A 27,637-nucleotide genomic window follows, 5' to 3' on the forward strand; every position below is an offset into this window, starting at 1 on the left:
GAGGAGCAGCCAGGACTCGAACCGGCGCCCATATGGGATGCCAGCGCTGCAGGAGGTGGCTTTACCTGTTATGCCACAATGCTGTCCTCCATCTTTATGTTTTGTTTCTTTGTTTCTTTTTTTTTTTTAACTTGGGATCTAGGAGGGCAGGGGAGGGGGGAAAGAGACCAGACTAAGGGGCCATCTGTCAGGGCTGGCTCCAGGGTGACTGGCATTGGGAGTCCAGGGACTGCTGAGCCCTTGGTTGCTGTGTGAGCTGTGGCTGGTCACTCACCTTCTCTGGGCTTGGTATGCCGCACAAGGGTGTGAGGAGGGTCAGCAGGGGTGCCTGATGTGGGTGGACTCCAGAATGAGAAAATAATGGGGCAACAGGAGGGAGGGACAAGTGAGGGCATTCCCTACTGGGGCTTGCTAAGGTGCAAGTGCCTGGTGTTTGCAGTGGAATCTGGGTTCAAATCCCAGTTCCCTCTCTTGCTTCCTGAGTGACTTGAGGCCACTTGCTTAACCTTTCTGAGCTGTTTCCTTGTCTGGTCAGCAAAGATCATCACTTTTTACCCTAAGAGCTGGCCTGGTGGTTTTCCGAGTCAGGAAAGTCCTGGCAAACGCCGGCGCCTTTTCTGCACCCTTGGGTGAGCTGCAAGGAACTCAGGAGTGGGCTTTAGTCCACACTCCTTGCCCTGAGCTCTGAGGGCCGGACAGCTCGGCCCAGGCTTACACCGGGGCAGATCAGTGGAGGGCCAGCTGGGTCCAGAAGCCAGGGCCCAAGTCCCTCAGTTCCCTCTCCCCCACAAATGGTCTCTGAATTTGCTTCTTATTTTTTAGCTGTTGCTCCTCCATCTCCGATGTCCTTAATCCCCATGGAGCCACAACTGTAACCATGGCGACGCGGGTCGAGGTCAGCTCCATCGCGTCCCTGACGGCGGTGCCGGGCCTCGGTGACATTGGCAAGGAGGAGACCCTGAAGCGGGCCTACTTCCGCCAGGCTGCTGACCCCCCGGGGGCTCCCACGGCCCGGATCTTGGAGGGGAAAGGCATCCTGAGCAGCTCAGGGCCCCTGTTCCCTCTGCCGAGACTCGCCCCCAAGCCCTTCTCCAAGGAGCAAGCCCCGGATGCGAAGCCCCCTGTCCCCTCTCTGTGGCCTGGCCCACCCAGGCCGGCCCCGTCCGAGGAGGGGGCTGCAAAGGACCTGGACAGGAGGGTACCGAGTCAGGTGGGGCAGGAGGTGGGCGGCGGGGGAGGCCCACAGAGGAGCCCGGCTGTGCTCAGCAAGACCGCGTTCCTGCGGCCCAGCCCCTCCGCCATGACTCTCTTTGAAAGCACACAGAGGAAAGGGAAGGGGGTCGGCCATGGGCCCCAGGAGCCCCCCTCTGGCTCCCGGCCTGAGGTGGCCGCCAAGCCCGCCGTGCCCGCCCGCAAGCCCATGGCGCCCCTTCCTCGGCCGGCCTCCGTCCCGCAGGACACAAAGCCGCCTGCGGCCCTAGAAGGGACCAACCTAGACCAGCCTGGCCCCACGGCCAGCAGTGTGGAGGATGCGGCCGGGCCCGCTCCAGAGCCCAAGCCTCGCCTCAAGCGCAGGCCCGTGTCTGCCATCTTCATGGAGGCCCTTCAGCCCCAGAAGCCGGGCCCGGGCGGGCTGGCTGGGGTGGGGAAAGCACCCCCCACCCCGCCCGAGAAGACCTGGGAGAGGAGGCCCAGGCCCCTGTCCGTGGACCTCACAGCCAGGTTCGAGAGCAGAGAGGCCTTGCTGAGGAAGGCGGCCGAGGAGGGACATGGGGGCCCCCTGGGCTCCAACGTCGAGAATCGAGGGCCAGAGAGGCCCAACCCAGACAGCCCCAGAAGCCCGGGGGGCTCGGCCAGGGTCATCCCCAGGAATGAGCAGCGCCCTTGGGAAGAGAAAGCCAGGCCGGACGGTGAGGAGCCAGAGAGGGCGCCCCCCTCCCCTTTGCCCAAGCCGGGCAAAGGCCCAGACCTTGCCGAGCTCAAGAGCAGAGGCGCTGATGGGGAGAGCGTGGACCGGTGCAGCGTGGCCGGTGCAGCGTGGACTGCCAGGGGCTCCGTCAGGAAGCGCCTTAGCCTGTTTGGGGAGGAGAGCACCTTGGCTGCAGCAGCAGGGCCCGAATCCCCCCTGGCCACTCCCGAGCCCCCAGCGCCAGTGCCAGAGCCCGAGAAAGGGGGCCTGAGCGTCCAGGAGCGGATCAAGGGCTGGGCTGCTGAGAGCGCCGAGGCGAAGCCGGAGCTCAGGAGGAGGACGTTCCAGGCGCGGCCACTGTCGGCGGATTTGACCAAACTGTAAGTGGGCGCATCCTACAGGCCTCATCCCCACCCCCCACCCCCGCCTCAGTGGCCCCACCAGAGACCCCGAGGGAAAGAGCACTGCCGGGTGCCAGGCTGCGTGCCGGGCTCCTTGCTCCCCCATCTCTGTGCACCCCCAGCCCCAAGAGGAGCTCATTTCTCAGATGAGGAAGTCGAGGTGTGGAGTGGACCTTGGAACTCTTCCCTGACTCCTTTGTAGCTTTGCCTCTGCAGTGTGAGGACAGTAGGGGGCGCTGTTCCCATTTCACAGGTGGGGGTTGGAAAGGTGGAGGGAGGACTGGAAGCTGGGAGCCGGGTGCAGTACCAGCTCGGCTAAGCCCTCCTTCCCTCAAGTCAGAAGATGCTAAAGGTTGGGCCTAAGCCTCCGTGTGTGGCCTGGAAGATGGCGTCAGGACAGCGTGGTGGGCTGCGTCCAGTCACTGAGCCTCGGGGTCTCTGACTTGTACGATGGATATGTGGTTAAGAGGCCACATCCTGTACTGGAGTGCCTGGGTTCCAGGACCGGGGTTGCGCCTGACTGGTGCATGCCCTGGGAGGCTCAGGTGGCTGGGTCCCTGCCACCCACGTGGGAGACCTGGGCTGGTTGTTGGCTCGTGGCTTCAGCCTGGCCCAACCCTTGTTGTAGGCAACTGGGGAGTAGACCCGTGGATGGGAGATCTCTGTCTCTCAGATAAATAAAATTTGTTTTAAAAAAATGAAGTGGAAATAATACTACAGCCTTCCTTAAAGCCTTGAGACAAAGACTCAGATGGAAAATGCAGAATTGCCGTGCCCATGGGAGGTCCTCGGTGCACAGTGGCTCCCAGGGAGATGACGGATCTGGTCTGAGGTCTCTGGCTTCACGTTTACCCTCAGGGGCCAGCAGAGGGAGATGCCACCAGCCATGATCTGCTGGCATGTTAATGACATGCACGCTACCAGCATACTTCGTCTGGGGTGGAGCTTCCGGGGCAGGATCTCCGGGCAGACGGTCCTTGGAGGCCTGGGAACCAGGGTAGCCAGCCGGGCCAGAGTTGACTCTGAGCGACGTGAGAGTCACCTGGGAAAAACAACCGTGTCTGGGCCCCACCCCCAGAGGAGCTGATTCAGCTGGTGTGGGGAGGGGATTCTATTTTGAGAGGTTTTTAAAAGCTTCCAAAATGATTCTCATATACAGCCAGGAGGCCCGAACAACCCTGAGTTAAGACAACAGAGCTAGGGGCATTTGGGCCGAGGCCCTATATAAGCCGCCTCTCACCGCGTCCTTAAAGTGCCTTTGACAGACAGGGAAACGGAGGCTCCATACTTAGACACAGGCTTGTGGCCCCAGGCCCCCCCCCCAACCTGGGGGGGGCAGCCCCTACATTGCTAGGTGTGATCAAAGTCAAGTGCTTCCAGCTGTCTGCTCCTCCCGCTCCTTCCAAACCCCCTAAGCGCCTGCACCTGCTGCACTCTGCGGGCATGGGAAGATTCCAGCTCCACCCCCTCTTCCCCTTTACAAGTGGGGAAACTGAGGCCTAGGGGGCCAGGGACAGACCCGAGCCCCTACACATTCTGTGACTCCCCCCGTCTCCTGAGACCTGCGGCCAACCCTTATGTGGCTGCTGTGAGCCTGGGGTTGCTAACGGCAACCACGGCTGATCCCTGCCAGGACATCTCCACTCTTCCTTAAACGCCCTCCTGGAGCTGTCAGGGCCTTGGGTGGCCTCAGCTGCCCTATGAAAGAGGTGGGGAAGGTGTTCATTATCTCCGTTTTATAGATGAAAAAACAGGGGCTCAGGAGAGTCACAAGGCGACCCAAGCGTGGGCAGGGAGGAGCTGGGAGCTGGATCAGCTCCAGGCCCGTCCACCCCAGGATGCTGCCTTTAAGGTGTGCTGCCCTCCCCCACCCCCGGCCGCTGGGCCCCCTCCTTTTGACAAACGGGCAGTGTGGCTCTGACAGTGTCAAGGCTGCCTCACTGAGTGTGGGCTCCAGGGGAGGCACAGGTGCCGGCTCCCTACTAAGAATCACTTGGGTTTCTGCACCAGGTTTTCAAGTTCCGCTTCAAGACACGAGGTCAAATATGAGAAGAGTTCTGAGCCGAGCGGGGAGCTTCCGAAGGAACGGAGAGAGAAGGTGAGGAGCCGCTGTGTTGGGTGCATCTTGGCTTCGGGGGTGGGGGGAGCGGCTGCATTTCCTGGAAAATGAGCTCCTAGAGTCTGCTGGGCCCAGGCAGAGGGGATCAGAACCGAGTCAGGAGCAGAGTGTTTTTTCACTCTCATTGAGGACTTTTAGAGTGTCTTCTGGACATGATGGTGTCTCTCCTGGCGCCACTCTGCATGTTAAGTGCTGTTTACACATGGGATGGTCTGGTGTTTAAAGATGTATTTACCTGAAACGCAGAGTGTGAGGGAGATCTTCCATTTGCTGGTTTACTCCCTCAAAGCCTGCAACAGCCAGGGCTGGCCCAGAAACCACAAACTCCATCTGGGACTCTCAGCTGGATGAAAAGAACCCAAGCACTTGGGCCGTTGTCTGCTGCCTTCTCGGGCGCATTAGCAGGGAGCTGGATTAGAAGCGGCGTCGTCGGGACTCAAACCGACGCTCCGACGTGGGGTACTGGCGTCACAAGTGGTGGCTTAACTCACTGCGGCCCAGCGCCAGACCTGGTCTCTGTGGATTTGTCTGTGCTGGATACTCCACATAATTGGAGAGGTACAGCGTGGAGCCTGTCGTGACTGGTTGCTGCTGCTTGTTCCTTTTTTTTTTTATTTATTTGACTGGCAGAGTTAGACAGTGAGAGAGAGACAGAGAGAAAAGTCTTCCTTCCATTGGTTCACCCCCCCAAATGACCACTATGACCAGCACTGCGCCAATCTGAAGCCAGGAGCCAGGAGCCTCTCCTGGTCTCCCATGGGGTACAGGGCCCAAGCACTTGGGCCATCCTCCACTGCCCTTCCAGGCCATAGCAGAGAGCTGGACTGGAAGAGGAACAACTGGGACTAGAACTGGCACCCATGTGGAATGCTGGCACCACAGGCGGAGGATTAACCAAGTGAGCCATGGCGCCGGCCCTCCTTGTTCCTTTTTTTTAAAGATTTATTTATTTGAAAGGTAAAGTGGCAGAGAGAGGGCAAGATCTTCCGTCCTCTGATTGACTCCCCAGATGTCCGCAACAGTCAAGGCTGGGCCAAGCTGAAGCCAGGAGCTGAGCACTCCATCCTGGTCTCCCATGTGGGTGGCAGGGACTCAAATACCTGGGCTGTCACCCATTGCCTTCCCTGGCACATTAGCAGGGAGCTGGATCGGGAGCAGAGCAGCCAGGGCTCGAACCAGGCCCTCTGACATGGACTGAGTGTGGTGAGCTGCAGCTCCACCTGCAGTGCCTGCCCCAGTGACGATCTGACTTCTTTAGCAAAACATCTTCAAGGTTCGTCCACATGACAGCATGGATCAGCATTTCATTCCTTTTCACTGCTGAGTAATGTTCCATTGTTTAGATGGATCATATTTTGTTTTAAAGATGTATTTATTTATTTGAAAGTCAGAGTTACAAAGAGAGAAGGAGAGGCAGAGAGAGAGAGAGAGAGAGAGAGAGGTCTTCCATCCGCTGGTTCACTCTCCAAATGGCTGCAATGGCTGGAGCTGCGCTGATCTGAAGCCAGGAGCTTCTTCCCTGTCTCCCACATGGGTGCAGGTGCCCAAGGACTTGGGCCATCTTCTACTGCTTTCCCAGGCCACAACAGAGAGCTGGATCGGAAGTGGAGCAGCCAGGATTTGAACTGGCGCTCATATGGCATGCCGGCACTGCAGGCGGCAGCTTTTCCCGCTACACCACAGCACCAGCCCCAAGATGTATCACATTTTATCTGTCCATCCATTGATGAACAGTTTGAGCTGTCCCTGCCTTTCGTGATTGTCAATCACACTGCTAGGTCTTTTGTGTTCTCCAGCAGTGGGATTGGTAGGTGACGTGGTAACTCCATGTTTAAACTGCTGACGCGGACATTTCTAACAGAGAAAGACTACTAAGTAATACGTGTGTGTTACACAAGTCGGACAGAACCGGAGCGTGTAAGGCTACAGGAAGCTGGTCTCCTTCCCACCCTCCATTGGAGTTGTATCTTTTCTTCAGACTGCTGGTCTGCATGTGCGCACACACACACCCCCACACGCACACACATGCACACTCGTGTTATACTTGTCTCATACATTTCCTGTTCTGACGGGCTGCTGCTTGTGGCTGTGGTGTCCTGTATCAGAGCACCGGTCTGTGTCCCAGCTGTTCTGATTCCGATCCTGCTCCTTGCTGATGCGCCGGGGAAGGCAGCGGAAGGTGGCCCAAGTCCTTGGGTCCCCGCCAACCACTGGGAGACCTGGATGGAGCTCTCTGCCCCTGGCTTCAGCCTGTTGCAGCTTTGGTTGTTGGAGCCATTTGGGGAATGAACCAGCGGACAGAAGATCTCCCCCTCTCTCCCCTTCTTTGTTGCTCTTTCAAATAATGAAGTAAATAAATCTTTAAAAAAAAAATCCAGTTCTGCAACCTGTTCTTCTCCCTACAAGTCAATGCTATTTTTTTTTTTTTTTTGACAGGCAGAGTTAGACAGTGAGAGAGAGACAGAGAGAAAGGTCTTCCTTCCGTTGGTTCACCCCCCCAAATGGCCGCCACAGCTGGTGTGCTGCAGCCGGCGCTGCGCGGATCCAAAGCCAGGAGCCAGGTACTTCCTCCTGGTCTCCCACACGGGTGCAAGGCCCAAGCACTTGGGCCATCCTCCACTGCTTTTCCCAGGCCATTAGCAGGGAACTGGATCAGAAGTGGAGCAGCCAGCTCGTGAACCAGTACCCACATGGGATGCTGGCATCCTGGGCTCCGACTTTACCTGCTACCCCACAACACCGGCCCCTATTTCTGCTCCCTTTTGCTTTCATGAACAGAGCTGCTCAAACTGTCTCGTTCATGTTGCTTTGTACATGTGGGCAAAGAAAGTCCTGGGCGAAAAGAAGTCTTTTATTTTAACTAATTTTATTTATTTGAGAGAGACAGAGAGATGTGTCCCATCCACTGGTTCACTCAACAAATACCCACCACACCCAGAGCAGGGCTAGGCTGAACCAGGAGCTCGGAACTCACATGGGTGGCAGGGACCCAAGTACTTGAGCCGTCACCTGCTGCCTCCAGGGGGCGCATTGGCAGGGAGCTGGAATTGGAGGCGAAGCCTGGTATGGCACCCAAGCACTCTGACAGGCGATGCAGGCATATTGGGCAGCCTCTGACCCCTGGGACCAGGCAACTTCCCTAAAGGAGTCTTAAATCCGCGGTAGGTGTGCCTGCCCTGTTGCCCAGGGGGCACCTGGGTCCATTTCCCCCCATGCTCGCCCACCCTGGACCTCAGCAGTCTGCACTGTGTTCTGGTGTCTCGTCCTGCCAGTGATGAGACCGGTCTTTTCAGTCGCCTCACTTCTTCCTCCCCGGTTTGAATCCTTTAACATGGGATCGTTTGTATTGTTCTGTTTTCCAGCCCAAAGAGGGGCACGGTTTGGATGGAGCATCTGCCCCGAGAAGCCCCTGGAAGCCTGGGACCCTGTGGGAGAAGTCCAGGCAGACAGAAAGGAAAGACAGCTCCACCCAAGAGCCAGGCCGCTCGCTGAGGCCCTGGGAAGCCACCCCGGAAGACGACAGGTGCTTCCAGACAGTGTGGGCCACGGTGTTTGAGCATCACGTGGAGAAACACAGCGTGGCTGACCAATCAGGACGCTGTCTGTCAGCCACGCCCCCTAGTGACCTGGGCGGCACCCAAAGCCCGGAGGAGCCCAGAGCCAGGCCCGAGAAAGGACCCAGGCTGGGGAGGGACCCCCCTGAAACAGCCCCCCTCAGGAAGAGCTCCAAGTGGCCTGGAAATCCCGAGACAGAGAAGCTGGACAGAGACCCAGGACGGTACCCCTTCCGCAAGCACTCGGGAAGCCCCCCGGCGTCCCAGAGGGTCGAGCCCAAGTTCGATGTCGTGCACACGGTGGGGGAGCGGGCGCACAGCGAGGCGGTGGCCACGGCGCCCGAGGCCACAGCCCTGACACTCCGGAGCCGCACGTCTCGGCTCTCGCTGCCCGTGCGCCAGCTGTCCCAGGAGGCTGCCAGCCCTGCTGACCCGGGAGGCCAGGCGGGGGCTGTCCAGAAGGCCAGTCTGATTTGGGAAGCTCGAGGGACGCAGGAGGCCGGCGGGGGCACTGGCTGCTCGTCTCCCAAGTGGACGGCGGGGGTGACCTTGAACTGGCAGAAAGCGCCCTTGACGGGCCGCGAGGAGCCGGGCGCTCCCGAGGCCGGCTCTGCCAGGGCTGTCAAAGCTGAAGCTGCCCTGTGGGAGTCCCCGCAGCAGGGCCCTGGCAGGGCCAGCACCAAGCCGGGAGGCTGCGTCTCAGCCACAGAAAGGGGGCCACCCCAGGGTGGCTCTCTGGACCCCGCTTTGAAGGCCAAGGCTGAGCCCTCTGACGCCCAAGCGCGAGAGCCTCCAGACTCGGTCTCTGTGCAGAGAGGATCCCTCGTCCTACCTGCCAGCGAGGGCAACCCGAGGCTGGCCCAGCTCCTGGAACCTGAAGTCCAGCTGCGGCGAGCCGGGCCCACGGACCAGAGAGCGGACAGGTGGAGGCGGCGGACACTGCCCCACGACGTGAAGTTCGACACGTTCAGCTTCCTCCCCGCCGAGAACTCGGTGAAGCCAGAGCAGCGAGGAACAAGCGACTCGGCCCCCACGGCCAATGCCTCAAAGAAGCCTCACCCTCGGGCACAGACCCAGGTGATCAACGCAGGTGCTGCCCAGGACCGAGTTTCCCCGGCCGTGAGGCACGGGTCCCCTGCGGAGCCCAAGGCCACCTTTTTCGCAGTTACCTATCAGATCCCTGACATCCAAAAGGCAAAGAGCATTGTGAAGCCAGCACCCGAACACGTGCTGGAACATTCTAGAAAGACCCCCCCACCTCCGTCTCCTCGCTCTTCAACGGCTCCTTTGGTTTCTCTTCGCCGCGAGGAGCTGTTGGAGACCACAGGCGGTCAGAACTGGGCTGAGGGACGAGAGTGTGAGGACGTGATCAGTGTTCCTAAAACCCCGCCGGCTATAGAGCATCCGGCCCCCGCGGGCGACAGGATCATCGACGTGGACGCTCTGAGGCTCCAGCGGGGGTCAGAACGAGACTCTGGTTTTCATAAGGTGTCCCCTGGCGGCGGCCTGCCCCAGGCCACGCCCACCCCACACAGTCACCCCAGAGCCAGGGATGTGCAGGGGAGACGGAGGACGGAGGTGGTCAGTGACACCTTCCCGGGGAAGGTCCGAGATGGCTACAGATCCAGTGTCGTGGACCTTGACGTGCTGATGGCCGAGTACAGGGAGCAGGCCGTGAGAGTCTCGGAGGAGGCCCAGGAGAAGTCCGGCCCGCCCGGTGGGCTGGCGTGGAGGAGGAGGAGCTGGAAGGAGCCCCCCGAAGCTGAGCAGCTCTGGAAAGAAACTGGTGTCACTGATGCCAGCCACGTTCCTGCTCCTACTCTCAGCCTAGGCAGGCAGCCCGCAGAGACCCCGGGGGCAGCCCCCAGTGCCAAGTCCAGCCCTCCCCTGTGGGCTCTTCCCCACCCAGCTCCTCCCGAAAAGCACCCAGGGTCCCCCGCTGCCCCCGAGGGTCCCAGGAAGAAACTCTTGGGAATCGTGGTGGATGAAAAGCAGGCGTTTGCCAGTAAACCCCGCGAGGCTGTGGGTCGGGATTCCCCAGCTGAGACCAAGCCCTCCGGTCGGGAGGACCTGGGCAGCGGAGCCAGGGGGTCCCCCAGGTCGCCCCCTGCAGAGCGGAAGAAAGGGACCTCCACGACAGCCGCCGGGCAGGCGGAGGAGGAAGGCAGTGCGGCCCAGTGGGGTGACCACCCACGTGACGGTGTGAGATCACCCCTGGAGGTCAAGAGGGCCAGCTCGGAGAGGGGCCACCCTGCCCGAATCCGAGAGGGCCTGGCTGTCATGCAGGATGCCCGAGAGAGGAGGCAAGAGCAGCCCACCGGCAGGCCCAGCCCCCCTGCAGAGAACGTGGAAGCCAAAACAGGGCCCGGTCCGTGGGAGCCCAGGACTCGAGATGCTCACAAGGTGAGTGCAAAGGCTCTTGAGTTGTTGCACAGTGACTCTGCAAACACGCAGCTCTGACTGGGCCACGTGGATTCACACATGAGAGGGGCTGGGCTGGGGGGAGACTCCAGGGAGTGGTGGGGACTGCGGCACATGCTGCTTGCTTCCAGCTGGCTCTCGGCAGCCTCACTACCTCGTTTAACGAGAGATCTGAAAATCCAGATTTTTATGTGTCATTCACCCGACCCCCATCCTCGCAAGAAATGACTCATTAAAAGTACAGATCCATCTGAACAAGGCTCGGCTGCTGGTTCCATGCCGCCTCTGGGCCACCGGTCTCAAATCTTGGGCCTAGAATGACAATAATGATAGGCATCCCATAACAGCTCCGTGGAGCACCTGCTGTATACAGCATGCTGTCATGTGTGCATTCCTGTATCCCCTAGGTATCCACAGCAACTCTGTGGAGTGACTGCTGTATACCAGCACACTGTGTTGGCCATCCCTGTATCCCCCAGGTATCCATAATAGCTCCATGGAGCACCTGCTGTATACAGCATGCTGTAACGTGTGCATTCCTGTATCCCCTAGTTACCCATAGCTCTGTAGAGCACCTGTTGTATACAGCATGCTGTAACGTGTGCATTCCTGTATCCCCTAGGTATCCCCAGCAACTCTACGGAGTGACTGCTGTATACCAGCATGCTGTGTTGTCCATTCCTGTATCCCCCAGGTATCCATAGTAGCTCCGTGGAGCACCTGCTGTATACAGCATGCTGTAACGTGTGCATTCCTGTATCCCCTAGGTATCCCCAGCAACTCTATGGAGTGACTGCTGTATACAGCACGCTGTGTTGTCCATTCCTGTATCCCCCAGGTATCCATAATAGCTCCGTGGAGCACCTGCTGTATACAGCATGCTGCCATGTGTGCATTCCTGTATCCCCTAGGTATCCACAGCAACTCTGTGGAGCGACTGCTGTATACAGCACGCTGTGTTCTATCCACTCCTGTTGCCCAGCACCCAGCAGCATCGTGCTGGGCGTTTTGTGAACGTCCGGGAGCTGCGTATTGAATGGGTGAACAGGGACTCTCACGTGAGCCTCCAGACAGTCCCACAAGGGCGTCCTCGGAGGATGGGTTCCCATCCAAGGAACTCCTTGCAAATGGCGTTTTTAGGGGGTGATCCCTGAGAACTGGATGAAGGTCAAAGCGAGGCAGTCATTCAGGTATCACGTGGGCCCCTGAGGCTAAGTCCTGCTGGGGACCTGAGGGCTCGGGCTTGGATTTGATCTTGGCATTGAACTTCCCTGGAGCTGTCCCGTCTGCGTTTCCCACTTCCTCCTGTGCTTGCCCCAGGATGTTTCTGGGGTTACTGATCCGCGGGCTCTTCCACCCTCGCTGGCTGTGTGCTCCGGCGGGGGGAGATCTTCACGTAGCAGGATACCTGGGCCACAGGCGCGTACCTGAGCGTTGGGCCCACGGCACCCAGTGTGGCTGTGAGCAGCTCCCTTACAGAGGCCAAGAATGGAGACTAAGAGAAGCTGAGGAACTTGGCCCAGCCACAGAGCAGCAAGTGGCAGCGCGAGCGCTGGGCCCCGGGACTGGCCTGGTACCCAGTGGGCAGTGGGCTGCTTTGCAATGGGCCACTCTGCTGAACGAAGAGTCTCTGAGGTGGAGGAGGAGGCTGGGGCGAGGCTAGGGAGCCAAACAACAGTCAGTGCCTGGTGCTGGAAGGGAGGCCCGGCCGGGGCCCAGAGGAGGTGCCGGCTCTAGCCCGGCCTCGAGGGGTGCGCGTGCATGTGCAGGGCTGATGGGGGTGGTGCCGGCACTCTCTGCAGGAGCGCAGCACAGATGGGGGTTTGCAGGTGGGAAGGTCACGGCCGTGTGGGAACAGCACCGCACCGTGATGTGGCAGGCCAGAGCCCGGGGCCCAGGCCCGGCGTTGCTGACCGCCCATCCCTATGTTGTGCCGTGCGGTCCCCGAGGTGGGGTGACCGCTGAGGCACAGTTGCTTTTCTCAGCAGGTCTGGAGACCGGGAAGCCCCTTGTTCCTTCATTAACCCATTCATGGGGGCAGGGCCCTGGTGACCTCATCCCCTCTTCAAAGCCCCACCCCAACCCTGTTGCTCTGGGGACTAAGCACCCGGCATGTGGCCTTGGCCATGGCATGGGGTTTGACTGCCCTGTCTGCCACGTGCCCGCAGCGTCTCAGGCGCTCACTTTGCTTGTCCGAGCCTCGGTTTCCTCGCCGGGGTGAGCAGTGACTCCTGCCTGCCTTGCAGGGCTGTTCTCGGGCTGTCTTGAGGGGCAGTGCCCAGCCTGCAGGCTCCCCAGGGTGGGGTCCACCTGTGCCTGCCCCCTCCAGCCTGCTGTGGGAGCAGTGGGGGGCGCGGCCATGGAAACGTGACTCGTGGTTGCTCGGAGCCTGGGACTCGTGGAGGGGACGCCTGGGCCCGGCTCTGTCCCCCAGCCCAGGCTTGGCCGCCTGCCCGGAGTAGCACACGGGCCCCGGCAGTGCTAGTTGTCAGGGGATCTGTTTCTTCGCCACGTCTATGGGGAAGGCTTGGCCCAGCTCCCTGTCTCTGTTTTCTGTGGATCGAAGATCTTTGGTTATGGAGCTAACTCCTGCCCCCCACCCCCAAAGTAACCAAAACAAACCCGATCCCGAAGCACTGCCTGTTAGAAATTCAAACCTGGAGCAGGCACTGGGCACAGCAGGGGCGACACTGCAGGGGACGTCCGCTTCCCATGTCGGAGCCCCTGAGTTCGAGTCTCTCTCTCTCTGTCTCTCGCTCTCTCTTTTTAAAGAATGCAAACTAGAAGACAGAATTTGGGATGTTTTCACCAAAAAGCATCCTTGGGTGTCCAAGGACACAGAGCTATTCACTTGGTTAGACGTGACTCCATGAACACTGGAAGGAATCGCCCCATGGTGCCCCGTAATCGTGTGTGAGTTTTATATGCCACGGAAGAAAGGGAAGAAAACCTTTCTGAAATGATGACGGCTTGGACAGGGCGCCCGCCCAGCCCCTCCGTGCTGCTCAGCAGGGCGCCCGCCCAGCCCCTCCGTGCTGCTCGGCCACGGGCGGCGCTACCCCCCACCCCAGGGCCCGTTTCAGCCAAGTCTGCATGCAAGTTTTGTTGTTGTGACAATAGGAGGAGATTGTTCCGGGCGTCCAAGGGTAGAGGTCAAGGTTGCCGGTCGGCATCCTCAGCAGGCGCAGGGGGGCCCAGCCCCAAATGGCCATGGCTCGGAGGCCGAGGGACCTTGGTCTACACACAGACGCGGCACAGGCACCTTCCCACGGCTCTCATAGACACGCAGCCTGTTCCCAGAGGAGCATGCAACTCGACTTGTTTTCCTTTTTCTTGTTCGTTTTTTAAAAAGATTTATTTATTCATTTGAAAAGCAGAGTTACAGAGATCAGAGGTAGAGAGAGAGAGAGGCCTTCCATCCACTGGGGTTCACTCCACAAATGGCCACAATGGCTAGAGCTGGGCCGATCTGAAGCCAGGAGCCAGGAGCTTCTTCCAGGTCTCCCACACAGGTGCAGGGGCCCAAGCACTTGGGCTATCTTCTGCTGCTCTCCCAGGCCATAGTAGAGAGCTGGATCTGAAGTGGAGCTGCCTGGACTCGAACCAGCGCCCATGTGGGATGCCGGCACTGCAGGCAGCGGCTTTACCCGCTACGCCACAGCACTGGCCCTGACTCTTTTTTCTTATTGTTCTTTGGAGCACTAAAGTTTTAATTTTTTAAAGAGATTTATTTATTTGAAAGAGTTATAGAAAGAGGGAGAGAGAGAGCTTTTCCATCTGCTGTTTCGCTCCCCAAATGCCTGCATCAGCCAGAGTTGAACCAAGCCAAAGCCAGAGCCAGGAGCTTCTTCCAGGTCTCCTATGTGCATGGCAGGGGCCCAAGCCCTTGGGCCACCTTCCACTGCTTTCCCAGGCACATTAGCAGGGAGCGGGGTTGCAAGTGGAACTGCCGATATTTGAACCCATGCCCACGTGGGATGCCAGCACTCAGGCGGTGGCTTAACCTGCTGTGCCACAGCTCTGCTCCCAAACGTTTTGAATTTCGAGGAAGTCCATTGTTGTTGTTTGTGCTCTGGTGTCATTACATTAGAAGCCATTGCCTAGTTCAAGGTCATGAAGGTTTATGCCTGTATTTTCTTCCGGGAGTTTTACTGTTTTTAGCTCATGCAAGTCCATCTGTGAGCTGACTTGCCTGCGGGCTGTGAGGTTTGCAGCACACTCTGCAGGCACAGCCGTGGCTTTGTTGGTGGTGTGGCCAGGAGGAGGAGAACGGAGTAGACCCCAGGGCCTTGGCCGGCCCAGCTGGAAGACAAGCAAAGAGGGGGCTGAGGGATTTTTCAGAGAGCTGAATCGAGAGGCCTGTCCTGGGCAGGTGGAGATGGTGAGTCCCACCTGAGCGACAGAGTTGGGGGCCGCCTGGGTGCACGTGGGATTGATTTAAACCCAAGGGATGGGGCATGAGGAGAGACCCGGAGGAAAGGACGTGGCTGCAGCTGGTGGCAACGGTGGGGGGGCGGGGCAGGAGGAAAACCAGAGTCTTGGAAGGCGTCAAGCAAAGAGGCAAGGGGCCGACGTCGTGGCACGGTGCGTGAAGCTACTGCTCACAGCACCGGCTTCCTACGTGAGCATGGGTTCCAGCTCCAACTGCTCCACTTCCAATTCAGGTCCCTGCTCATGCTCCTGGGAAGGCAGTGGAAGATGACCCAAGTCCTAGGGCCCTTACCATCCTCGTGGGAGACCCAGATGGGGTTCTGGGCTCCTGGCTTCAGTCTGGACCAGCCCCAGCTGTTGCGGCCATTTGTGGGGTGAACCAGTGAGTGGACGTTCTCTCTCTCTCTCTCTTTGTAACTCTGCCTTTCGACTAAATAAATACATCTTTTAAGAAAGAAAGGCAAGAAGGAAGGGGTCAAGAACCCAGCCTTGTTCTTGCTGATGCTGTGTGTCCCTGAGCAGGTGCCTCTCCTCTCTGGGCCTTCCTGTCCATGTATGGGGTAAAATATAAATTTCCAGAGCCCCCGTTTTCGGCACTGTGACTGGTTGCCTTACACGGAACTGAGTGGGGAAGAATGGCAGGACGCAGACTAGAGTGCCCTAGTCGTGCCCGGTTCTGTGCACGTGTGTTTGGATGCACAGAGTTGTTTAAAAGTAAGGTCACCAAGACTTCCCCCTGGTGGTAGGAGGCTGGCTGATCTGCCCCTGCACCTGCAGAGGATGGCACAGGCTTAGAGGAACCAAGCCAGGCTCCTGGGATTCACGCACATCTGCCCCCTGGTGGCGGCACTGGGTCATGCACCCAGAGTGCCCTGCTCCGTAGTTGGTTTTCCCATCCCCCTTAGCAGCTGGCTACTGTTACTACTGTGCTTTTCCCAGATGGTTGAGGCTCAGAGAGGTTAAGACTCTCACTGGAGGTCACACAGCTGCTTATTTTTTATTTACTTGAGAGACAGACCGAGCGAGTGAGAGCCCTGTCTTCCATCTGCTGATTCATTCTCCAGCTGCCAAGTCTGGGCCAGGCTGAGCCCAGGAGCTTCCATGTGGGTGGCAGGAACCCAAGTACTTGAGCCATCACCTGATCCCCCCAGGGTGTGCATTAGCAGGGAGCTGGAATTGGGATTGGACCCGGGACTTGAACCCAGGCACTCTGACATGGGATGTGGGTGTCACAGCTGGCATCTTACCCGCTGCATCCTCCTTGTGTTAATTATGAAGTGGCTGAGGTTGGGGCCCCTCCAGGTGGCATTCCTGGTGGCTTCAATGTCCTTGTGTTTTTGGCACAGGAGGGCCTCTCTGGGTGAGACTGCCCAGCCTGCAGTGGCAAACCCCCAGGGAAGTCCTCTCGTGTGCTGTGTTTCAGGTCCCACCGCGAGACCTGGGGAGAGGGGCTGCCTTCCCCGAGGACGAGCAGCAGCCCCGACAGGCGTCCCCCACAGCCCTGGGCCCCCGCAGAAGCCACAGTTTCCACAAGGACAAGAGGAGCGGGCCCTTCATGGTGAGTGACCGCGGCGGGGCTGTAGAAGCGGTCCCGGGCGGAGCTGGTCATGGCTACTTGGGATGCGCGTGGGCAACTGGCCGGCCAGCAGGTGCTGCCTGGCCTACTTGTGCCGGCGCCCTGCGTGGACAGGGCGCGGGTGCTGGCTCTGTGTGGCTGGGGAACCCCAGCTACCTGGTGTAGAGCGGGAAAGACAACCTGCTCCGGGGGCTGAAAGTCCCAAGTTCAAGTCCCAGCACCGTCTCTTCTCGGGCTCTTTGACATCTTGAGCGAGTTCCCTCCTCTCTCTGCACCTCCGTCCCTTCACCTGGAAAGCGGCTCGGCGATTCCTGTTTCTTTGGCTCTGTTGTGAGGATGCGCTCGCACTGCGTGTGGTGATGTGCTTAGGTGCGGTGACGTGGAGCTGGGGTCACATCCCGGCTCTGCATGCATTCGTGAGTGACTTTGGAGAGGCCTCTGGCCTCAGTTTCTTCATCCATAAAATAGGGATAATGATGGCATCCACTTTATAGGGCTGATGTGGGCCTCCCGTGCGACAGTGCGTGGCGCGCCGAGCGTGGTCCTCGGCATGCGGCAAACACTTAGCAGGTGTTTTTGTCCTGGTAATTATTACCCTGGTGGTTGTCCTGCTCGCCGGTCTCATTTTTGCGTCTCTGTTTGGTTACTGCTTGGCTCTCTCCTGTGGCTAGACTCCTCTCCCTGCCCCGGTTCTTCACTTGGACGCAGAGGTGGATAAATGCCACGCGGGACCCTGGGGAAGCTGCCCCTCCCCCCGGGAGCCCCGTGTACCTGGGTGAGTTCCAGGGCCGGGTCCCACGAGGGGGCATCTTTAATGCAATGTCAGCTGTGCTCACCGGGGTCTTTAAGATGCACGGCTCTGTGCGTGTCTGTGGGGTCTGGGCCTGGTCTCCTGGGGGAGATGTGGGGTCCTGCACAGAGGTCCTGGAACTGTCCCTTCCAGCCGTGTGGCCATGGACAAGAAACGGCACCTCCCTGAGCCTCCGATTCCTCCTCTGTGAAGTGGGGGTGGAGGAGACGGCTGGGCAGGCCCTGGCACGGCAGTGGGTGCGAGAGGGGGAGGAGCCTGACCGTGGGGCTGGGGGTGACAGGGCGGGGCAAGAAATTGGACCTCAGGGAGACGTGTGCTGGGCAGCCCCATAGGGTCACAGATCCCAGCGCCAGACTCCCACACATTTCAAACCCGCCTGTTTTTATTTATTTATTTATTTATTTATTTATTTATTTATTGTTTCTAAAATGGTTGCTTTTCTACTCTTTCAGCCCCTCTGAGGCTGCACCAGCTCTGCTTATCTGATTGTACTTGAACTTGTGTGCGCGTGTGCAGACATCAGCTGAGTTTCCCATCTGCCCCGGGACTCGGCGAGGTGGGAGGAAGGAGGAGCTGCCAGGGAGGAGGGTGCCGGGTGCCGGTGCAGTGGAGCCGCTGGGGACCAGCGGCCCTCGTTGTTTGCGGTCCTCTCCTGTGTGCTTTTGAGGAGCTGATGGGGAGGAAGTCTTCCTCGGCCCCAGGAATTTGCCAGAAATGGAGGAGACGGAGGTTGCTCAAGGACCTGTGGCCACAGGTGGCTGAGCTGGGGGTGGAACTGAGCCTTGGTGACCCCTTGGTTGGTGCTCACAGCTCCCCCGCCCCAACCTTGCTCCCTGAGGACCTCGAGGCCAGGCGGCCACCCGCGTCCCTGCCGGGCCTCCTGCCTCCCCGGGGGCCCTCGTTTCCCCCTGAGAAAGTGAACTTTGGTGTGCACTGGAGCAGGGATCGTGACCCACGGCGGTGACTGAGCTGTGGACCATGACGGTGCAGGTGCAGCTCCAGCAGCCGTGGGTGGTGGTGGGCTGGGGCTGACCCCTGGTGACCATGAGAATTCCCCAGGCAGTATCTGCTGGCCCGTGTAGTCCTGAGTGCCTTCCATTGTGGGCCTACTGTGCGCCAGGCCCACGTGAGGGGGCCCTGGAGGTCCTCCCCATCCCATCCAGGGGCGCCTGAGAGGGCCTGGTTAGCTGGAAGAAGGAAGAGGAGAGGAGGGTGCTCCAGCCAGGAGGCAGGGCCACAGCAAATGGTCTGGATCGGGATTGGTTGAGGTGGAGGTTTGGGGGCGTCAGTCTTTTTGATGACAGACCCTGTCTGCACGTGCTGAGTGCTGAGCGATGGGCGACAGTTAGAACGAGGCAGAGAAGTAAGGACGTAATGGTCAATGGCGCTGGGCTCCGACAGCTGTGGTTTGCCAAGCACGTACTGCGCGCCAGGCGCTGTGTCGCGAGCTACGCCTGCTTCATGCTCTCATTTAAGGTGCTCAAGGGCCAAGGCCTCCCCCGAGGAAGGGGAGACTCCCTTGGGGATGCTCGTCCTCCGTCTTGAAGGTTGCACAGGTGTTGGACGGACGGCTGTGTTGCAGGGCCTCTTGTGGCGGTGCAGGTGCGGGAAGCTTCTAGATGAAGCAGGTGATCTGGCCATTCCACGCTGTGTGGCGACTTCCCCATTCCGCTTGCTGGAGAAGTCTTGCCCCTTGCTTTCCCGAGCAGAACCCCATTGTCATCACGTCGCCGTCTTTATACCTGGGGTCCTTGGGATGCTCGCAGGACGGCTGGAAAGTGCTCAGCCTGGGTGTCTCTGTGCCAGGGACTGGCATGGTGGGAGGGTAGGGGGAGCCCATGGATTCTGCTGACCACCGTAGGAAGGTGTTGACAGCATCAGCTGGGTGGGGGTGAGAAGGAGCCCGGGAGGCGGCCTCTGAGGGCTGCAGCCTTGGTCCGGTCCCTGGACAGACAGCTCTGCACATTGCACATCACCAGAGGAGCTGAGGGCCGGGGAGGGGGTGTCGGTCCTTGACGTGGGAGGACTGGACGGGGGGATGGGCCGAGAGGACGGCCTGTGTGTTGGGATGTGACGTGTATCCCGGGACCTGGGCTTCTGTGCTGAGAAGACACAATCCCTGCCATCCGAGCCTGCTGGGCGGTGGGGCACGAAGGGAGCTGGGAGACACAGGCTGGGTGGGGCTGGTGCCGCGGCTGGAGTGAGCCCGTCTGCCCGGTGAGTCTGGGCGGTGGACGACGTGTAGGGGAGTGAGTGTGCAGACGCCGGCAGCCCCGGGCCCCTGGTCAGCACGGGAATGCCCTGAAACGTGGCGGACTCCTGCGGTTAATTGCTTCTTGGAAAGTGCAGGGGAATTGAGCAACTGATATCTCAGCCGATGAAAGTTCTCTTTCTGGATTGAAACCAGCCAGACAGATCGAAAACTTCTGTTTCCTGGGTCTTCCATGCATAGCATCAATTGTGCCTGAGACTTTTATACTGGGATATTTTGTATTCATCCATTTACCCATCCATCTATGCGTGCACCTACCATCCAGTCTTCTAACCACCCACCCACCCATCCATCCACCCCTCCATCCACCCATCCATCCATCCACCCACCCACCCACCCATCCATCCATCCATCCACCCACCCACCCACCCACCCATCCACCCATCCATTCATCCACCCACCCACCCATCCACCCACCCACCCATCCATCCACCCACCCATCCATCTACCCACCCATCCATCCACCCACCCATCCACCCACCCACTCATCTACTATCCATGCATCTTTTACCCACTTAGTAAAATTTTTCCATAGTTGTAAGAATATACAGATGAGTAATTTAGTCTCTGGCTTAAAACTGCTCACATTCAGTAGACTGTAAACAAGTAATTACGCAATCCAGGATGATAAATACTAGCCACTGGTTCCTCCCCCCATTCATGCCTCCGAGACATTGATTGACGTCTGCCATGGCTCCTGGGTTGTCCTGGGCCCTTCAGGGCCAGCAGTGAAGAGGACGTGTGCGGCAGCTGCCCTCCTGGAGCTCATCATGTGGTGGGGAGAGACAGATCTTAACCAAGGAGCCAGGCTCCAAGAGAGAGAGACTCTGCACTGTTACCAAGGTCTACGAAGGGAACGGGGCTGGGGCATTACGAGTGACTGGGGAGAGAGCAGTTGGGGTGATTTGCTATTTGGCAGTCATGGAGGGCCTCTCGGAGGAAGGGACTGGGACTGCCCAGGCCCACAGGTGCATCAGAGGAGGGGAGCATCAGGCAGAGGGAACCCAGGTGCAGGGATCCTGGGACACGTTCTGTACCGAGTAGTTGCAGCAGTTGGGGCTGGAGTGGAGATGGCGACCCACAGGGTCAGGGTCAGTGGTCTGGCTTTATGTCCTCTGGAGCCACTGAGGAGCCCGGGAAAGTTAGGGTTGTGGGACGGGCATCAGAGGTGTGGTTTGGAGCGCCCCCTGGTGGACACTGTGCAGAGGTGTTGGAGGGGCTCAGCTGGGAGCAGGCAGGCAGACTAGTTGAGGTTATTGGAGCAATCTGGGGAGACAATGCAACTTTGAATGCAAAGAACGTAATGTTTACCACGTTGGCCGTTTAGAAGCATCCAGTACGGTGTAGTTAAGCACATTCACGGTGCTGTGCCGTCACAGACGCTGCTCGTGGTGATGGTGCGTGCTGGCTGTACCAACGTTAGCCCGTTGCATCCTCGCCAACCCCTTCATCATCCCGTGTTGTAGATGAAGAAGAGGCGCTGAGTCTCGTGTTCCGGCATTCTCCCCCTTCCGGGTGATCCCCGGTCTCTGAGGGGCCGGCAAGATGCCCCGTTAGAGATTTGGGACCTGGATCTGAGAACAAGGTCACACAGGGAACGCTGGCCTGCAGACTCCTCTAGTGCAGCTGGCGGGGGGAGGGGCTGTCCCGGGGCAGGTCCCCAGGTGGAAGAACCCAGTCCTGCTAAGCTGGGTTTGGTTTCAGCAGTACCGCCTGCAGCTCCCCTGGGCTCTGTGGGCTTCAGGCGGGGGGTGGGGGGGGGTAACCAAGGCCCAGAGAGACTCCAGCTGGGTGCCCATCCCCCCGCCGGAAGCCAGATGAATGAATGACAGAGACTGGCACCCACTCACTTTGTTTTATTTTTAAACATGATTTATTTATGTATTTGAAAGGCAGAATTACAGAGAGGGAGGAAGGGAGGGGAGGAGGGAAGGAGAGAGAGAGAGAGGTCTTCCATCTGCTGGTTCACTCCCCAGATGGTCGCAACAGCTGGAGCTGTGCCAATCTGAAGTCAGGTGTCAGGAGCTTCTTCCGGTCTCCCCACCCAGGTGCAGGGGCCCAAGGACTTGGGCCATCTTCTACTGCTTTCCAGGCCATCAGCAGAGAGCTGGATCGGAAGTGGAGCAGCCGGGTCTCAAACCCGTGCCCATATGGGATGCCTGCCCTGCAAGCAGTGGCTTTACCCGCTATGCCACAGTGCGCCGCCCCCCCCTCAATTGGAAGCCACCCTGGTGGGACCCTGCCCCACCTCCTGGCACAAGGTCACCTCTTTGTGGAGCCCTCTGGGATTGCAGGTCCTGGAAGGTGGGGGAGGGGAGGGATGCAATCCCAGAGGGCATTAACCCTGCCCCCGTGTCATCAACCCTTCTAGCCCCAGCACCCATCTCCACCACTCCACACATGAGGCAAATGGGGACCCAGAGGGGTGACGTCACCTGCCAGGCCGGGGGCTGCCAGGCATCCTTGCTGGACACTTGATCAGAGGGTGTGGAGCGGATGAGAGGCCCTCCTAGGGAGGGTCCTGGGAGACTGGAGGAGTGGGTGCCACCCTTGTCCTGGGGATTTCCAGGGTGGGCTACAGGCAGAGGGAGGCGGCCAGGCCGTGGAGGTGTGCTGTGCTGTCGGGTGGCTAACAGGAGCACGGCCCACTCTGCCTGGTTGGTGTCCAACAGGCTCTGAGCAGCAGGGAAACAGACCGACTCTGCTTGCCCCATGCCCTTCCCGCACTGGGCCCCTCTCACATTTCCTTCTTTTAAAAAAGTTTGTTTATTTTCATTTATGTGAAAGGCGGAGAGGCAGCGACAGGGATTCCCCATCTACTGGTTTGTTCCCCCAATGCCTGCAACCGCTGGGGCTGGGGCTGGGCCAGCCTGAAGCCAGGAGCCTGGAGCTCCATCGGGGTCTCCCACCTGGGTGTCAGGGACCTGCGCGCTCTGGCTGTCACCTGCCACCTGCCAGGCTGTGCATAGCAGGGAGCTGGCATCGGGAGCAGAGCCAGGACTTGAACCCAGGCGCTGTGGTGTGGGATGTGGGCATCCCGAGCAGCGTGTTAGCCTCGGCGCCAGGCGTCCACTCCCACGTCCTTTCTTCCTGCTGTATACTGTACGCCGGTGGAGTGTGCCAACCCAGTCCTGTCTACGGCTGGGTGCATTTTTATCACTCGCTGCTGTGCAGGGCAGAGAGCATGCTGGCTCTCAAAGTTCCCTGACACTCCCCAGCCCTAGCCTCCACCACCACAGCTTAGCGTTGCGTGCCCTAGGGCATCACCACGTGGAGTCCCAGTGCCTGCTCTCTGGCTGGCTGCCTTGGGGCAGTGTGGTGCGTGCCAGCTCTGTGCACGACACTTGCGTGGAGCAGGAGCAGTAGCCTGTGGTTTTCCATCGCCGTGTCTGCTACGGGTTTATCTGTTGTGCTGTTGCTGCGTGTCGGGGTTGTTTCCGGTTTGGGGCTGTCACAGAGCCTGATAAATATTTGCTAGTCCTGGTTTTGAGGCCTGTCCTACAGGCACACCCAAGTGCCTGCACACAGACCCACGTGTGCACTCACACACACGTACATGCATGTGCAACGTGCACAGCGTACATGCCTGCACATAATACATGCATGAGCACACGTACATGCACGTACATACAGTACATGCACGAGCACACACATGCATGTACACAGCACATGCACGACCACATGTACATATATGTAACATAGTACATGCATAAGCACACGTACATGTATGTACATATGTGCACATGTGTGCACACGTACATACATGCGCGCACACACTCGGAAGATGATTTGAAAGCCTCCGCTGATTTCTCTCCCCATCTCAGAGATACAAGGCTACTTTACAAAGCTCACAGAAAATGGAATTAAGAGGCAAGATTATTTTGGTGCACAACCTTGAAATCCATGCGTGATATGCATTCCCATGAGCTTTTTTGAATCCCCCCCCCATAGGCACGGATTTCAAATTCTTCACCAAATTCAACTTACTTTTAGTTCCCTTTTTCTACAAACTTTGTAAAGTGCCCTTGTATTCCAAGAGCTCTTGTCCCAGAATTTATATTTATATATGTATAAATTCTGTCTATATAATTATATATATGTGGTTCCACCAGCCCAAGCCTTTTCCGTCTATTTCTACACATCTCCCTGACTATTTATAACCCTTCCTAGCTTCTCAGTGCAGGATTTTTTTCTTCTAGGACTGTGGTTTCCAAACTTTTTTTTAAAGCATTGAATCACTACATTATTCCTTTTAAATAGTTTATCCTTTTAATTATTTAGTGAAAGAGAGAGAGAGAAGGAGAGAGGGAGACAGATGGAGAGAGATGTTTTATCCATTGGTTCACCCCCCAAAACCACCACCAAATGCTTGTAACAGCTGGGGCTGGGCCAGGCTGAAGCCAGGAGCCAGGAATCCGTTCTAAGTCTTTTTTTTTTTTTGACAGGCAGAGTGGATAGTGAGAGAGAGAGACAGAGAGAAAGGTCTTCCTTTTTGCCGTTGGTTCACCCTCCAATGGTCGCCGTGGTAGGTGCGCTGCGGCCGGCGCACCGCGCTGTTCCCATGGCAGGAGCCAGGTGCTTCTCCTGGTCTCCCATGGGGTGCAGGGCCCAAGGACTTGGGCCATCCTCCACTGCACTCCCTGGCCACAGCGGAGAGCTGGCCTGGAAGAGGGGCTACTGGGACAGGATCGGTGCCCTGACCGGGACTAGAACCCGGTGTGCTGGCGCCGCAAGGCGGAGGATTAGCCTAGTGAGCCGCGGCGCCGGCTCCGTTCTAAGTCTTAAAAGTACCTGCTGCCTCCCAGGGGGTGCGTTAGCTGGAAGCAGAACCAGGACTAGAACCCAGACACTCTGACACGGGATTAGGGCGTCCCAGGTAGTATTTTAACCACTGCATGGAATGCCTGATGAAAAAATTTGTTCTTTAAAGATTTATTTATTTATTTGAGAGGCAGAGATAGAAGGAGAGAGAGAGAGAGAGAGAGAGAGAGAGAGAGATATCTTCCAGTCACTGGCTCAATCCCTAAGTGGCTGCAACAGCCAGGGCTGGGCCATGCTGAAGCCAGGAGCTGGGTCCCTGAGCCGTCACCTGCTGCCTCCCAGGACCTGCCTCGGCGGGAAGGGGAGTCACTGGGACTCGAACCAGGCGCTCCGATGTGGCCAAGCACCCGCTCTGCTGCATGCCGTTTCTGTGTGTCATCTGTCGGGGCTGGGTGTTTGTATTGTCCTCACTTTGGGTCTCTGACCGACACCCCCACCGTGTAGTCCATTCCACTGCTTCGGTTTCTTCGCCATCCCAGCCTCCACCTACACTCACCATTTACTTGTTTGCTGACTTCCTGTCTGCCCCACCCCCCCACCAAGCCGGAAGTGCCAGATCCCAGGGCCCTGGGGTTGTCCACGCAGAATTGACGCACAATGAATATTTGTTGAGTGACCGAGTGAGTGGGTGAGTGCACAGCCCAGTGCGGGAGGCAGGCGTGTGCACACGTATGTAACCCGTGATGGGGGTGGGAGTGATCTGTGCTCCCTCGGCCTGACGTGTGGGAGCCAGAAAGGCACCGGGCACAGCCTGAGCTGGGTTTCGCAGGTGGGTAGAAGTTGACCGGGCAGAGGTTCAAGGCTGGGTTCAAGGCCGGGAGGTTGGACTGCCTGTGTTCGAAGGAGGACTTGTGATGCTTGCCGCCTGGTCCCTGGGAGGGGGCTCGGAGCTCTCCAGGTGCCACTGGGTAAGGCGAGGAGGCTGGAGGGATCGGGCGAGGGGGCTGGAGGGATCAGCCGAGGGCAGAGTACAAGGACAAAGTCTCCCTAGATGCCTCCCATGGGGACACCTGGTCACCCCGGGTGTCTGACTCCCCTGGTCAGGACCTCCCCTGGAGACCGTGTGTCGGGAGCTACTGCAGGAGCCAGGCCAGCCAGGGACCGGTGGTCAGTGCTTGTCAGAGGCAGACAGCCGTGGTGCATCCCAACCCTCACTGGCCCAGTGTGGCCGTAGCGTCCAGCTTTTCAAACAAAGCTGATGAGCTTGATTTTAATGTGAAATCTCACCAAGCCTGTATGTTGGAGTCTTCTTTTTTTTTTTTTTTTTAATTTATTTGTTGGATCCAGCGCTCTGGCATAGCGGGTAAAGCTGCCGCCTGCAGTGCCAGCATCCCATATGGATGCTGGTTTGGGTCCCGGCTGCTCTACTTCTGATCCAGCTCTCTGCTATGGCCTGGGAAAGCAGTAGAAGATGGCCGAAGTCCTTGGGCCCCTGCACACATGTGGGAGACCCGGAAGAAGCTCCTGGCTCCTGGCTTCAGATCAGCTCAGTTCTGGCTATTGTGGCTATCTGGGGAGCGAGCCAGCTGATGGAAGACCTCTCTGTCTGTCTCTGTGCCTCTCTGTAACTCTGACTTTCAATTAAACATATAAAATCTTTATAGAAAAGATTTATTTATTTGAAAGTCAGAGTTACTTTTATTTGAAAGTCAGAGTTACACAGAGAGAGAAGGACAGGCAGAGAGAGAGAGAGAGAGGGAGGGAGGTCTATGCATCTGCTGGTTCACTCCCCAATTGTTTGCAATGGTTGGAGCTGCACCGATCCGGAGCCAGGAGCTTCCAGGTCTCCCACGCGGGTGCAGGGGTCCAAGGTCTTGGGCCATCTTCTACTGCTTTCCCAGGCCATAGCAGAGAGCTGGATCTGAAGTGGAGCAGCCGGGACTCAAACCAGGGCCCATATGGGATGCCAGTGCTGCAGGCAGTGGCTTTACCCACCTAGCCACAGGGCTGGCCCCTCATTTTTTTTTTTTTTTCTTTGCTTAGTGTAGACTCTCAGGAAGGCGATGGGTGGGTGCACACACTGAGGGCGGTGTTCTCACATGTTGCTTGGCTGAATCTTTGCTGCAGCTCTGGGAAGCCCCTGAGGCTTGGGGACCGAAGTGGCTTGGCCTGGGCCCAGGCAGTGAGCACCTCACGCTGGGACTGGGCTCAGGGCCCTGGGACTCTTCTGGAAGCGCCGGCATTCCTGTGGCGTCACTGATTGCCTGAGCGCCCTCTAGTGGGGAGGGGTCTCTGTCGCTCCCCACCTCTCTTCCTAATTAAGGCAGGCATTTGGTGCAGGTGTTAAGACCCACTCAGGACCCCCCCTTCTGCGTCAGAGTGCCTGGGCTCGGGTCCTGGCTCTGCTTCCAACCCCAGCCTCCCGATAGTGCACACCTGGGAGCAGAGGGGATGCCCCAGGTACCCGGGTCCCTGCCACCCTCTCCGGAGACCTGGATGGAGGTCCTGGCTCCAGGTGTTGGTCTGGCCCAGCCCTGGCCGTTGGAGGCATATGGGGAGCGAATCAGTGAATGGGAGAGCCCTCTCCCCCTTCCCCTCCTCTCCTTCTCCCTAACCCCTTCCCCCTCCCCCATATCTCTCCCTCCCTCCCTCTACATTTCAAAGAAAAATAAATAAATAATAAATAAGGGAGGCACCGGTTTCCTTGGGCAATGTTCAGGAACGACCACCAGGGGGCAGTGTGGAGGCGAGTGAGCATCGCTCATTCTTTGTGCTTAGCTATTAACCCCTTCCGTGCCAGGGCCTTCCTCTAGGCCTCACAAATCCTTCTTCCCTGCTGGGTTTTGCTTCTGCAGAGCTCCCTGAAGTGGGACTTGGGTCCCACCCAACCCGTGCCGGTTTCTATTTCCAGAACCCGGCATCCGGGCCACCCAGCTGGGGTTGGGCCAGCGCCTCTGCCACTCCCCTGCCCTGGCTGCCCTGCTTGTTCTCACTGATATTCCTCTTAGGAAGAAATTTTTTGGAAAACAAAATCTGTTTTTATTTTCTCTGTAAAAGGAGGGTGGGTGTGAGAGAGGGAGGAAGGGGCTGGGGTACGCACAGCCCGTGGTGAGCGCCTTATGGGTATAGAAAGGGCGCTTCCGACTCAAGCAGGTGTGCTTCCAGAGGTGCTGAGTCCTTTATTTGAACCTGAGAAAAATCACGTTCGAGCTTCCGCACCTTGCCACCTCTTTCAAGAAGTCCTCCCAGGTTGCACCCTTCCCTGTGAACTCTTCCGTTCCAAACCCACTGGCCTCCAGTGCTATAGTTTATTTCCACGTGCCTGCCGACTTTGCACTCCTCAAGGGTGAGAATCCCGCCCCGCTCGCCCCCTCTCCTGCCC

The 27,637-nt window shown here is 58.3% G+C and overlaps 1 protein-coding gene across 1 annotated transcript in view; it reads left to right on the top strand.

The window, feature by feature from the left end:
* KIAA1671 (KIAA1671 ortholog) overlaps positions 1–27,637 on the top strand; it is a 193,052-nt gene that overhangs the window by 54,263 nt on the left and 111,152 nt on the right. The window contains exons 3-6 of the mRNA XM_062182721.1: positions 823–2,289; positions 4,321–4,408; positions 7,792–10,386; positions 16,259–16,393. Of these exons, the coding sequence (XP_062038705.1) occupies positions 878–2,289; positions 4,321–4,408; positions 7,792–10,386; positions 16,259–16,393 (4,230 nt within the window). The 5' untranslated portion in view covers positions 823–877. The remainder of the gene's footprint in view (positions 1–822; positions 2,290–4,320; positions 4,409–7,791; positions 10,387–16,258; positions 16,394–27,637) is intronic.

This window comes from Lepus europaeus, chromosome 23 (assembly GCF_033115175.1).
Source record: "Lepus europaeus isolate LE1 chromosome 23, mLepTim1.pri, whole genome shotgun sequence".
NCBI classification, from domain to species: domain Eukaryota; kingdom Metazoa; phylum Chordata; class Mammalia; order Lagomorpha; family Leporidae; genus Lepus; species Lepus europaeus.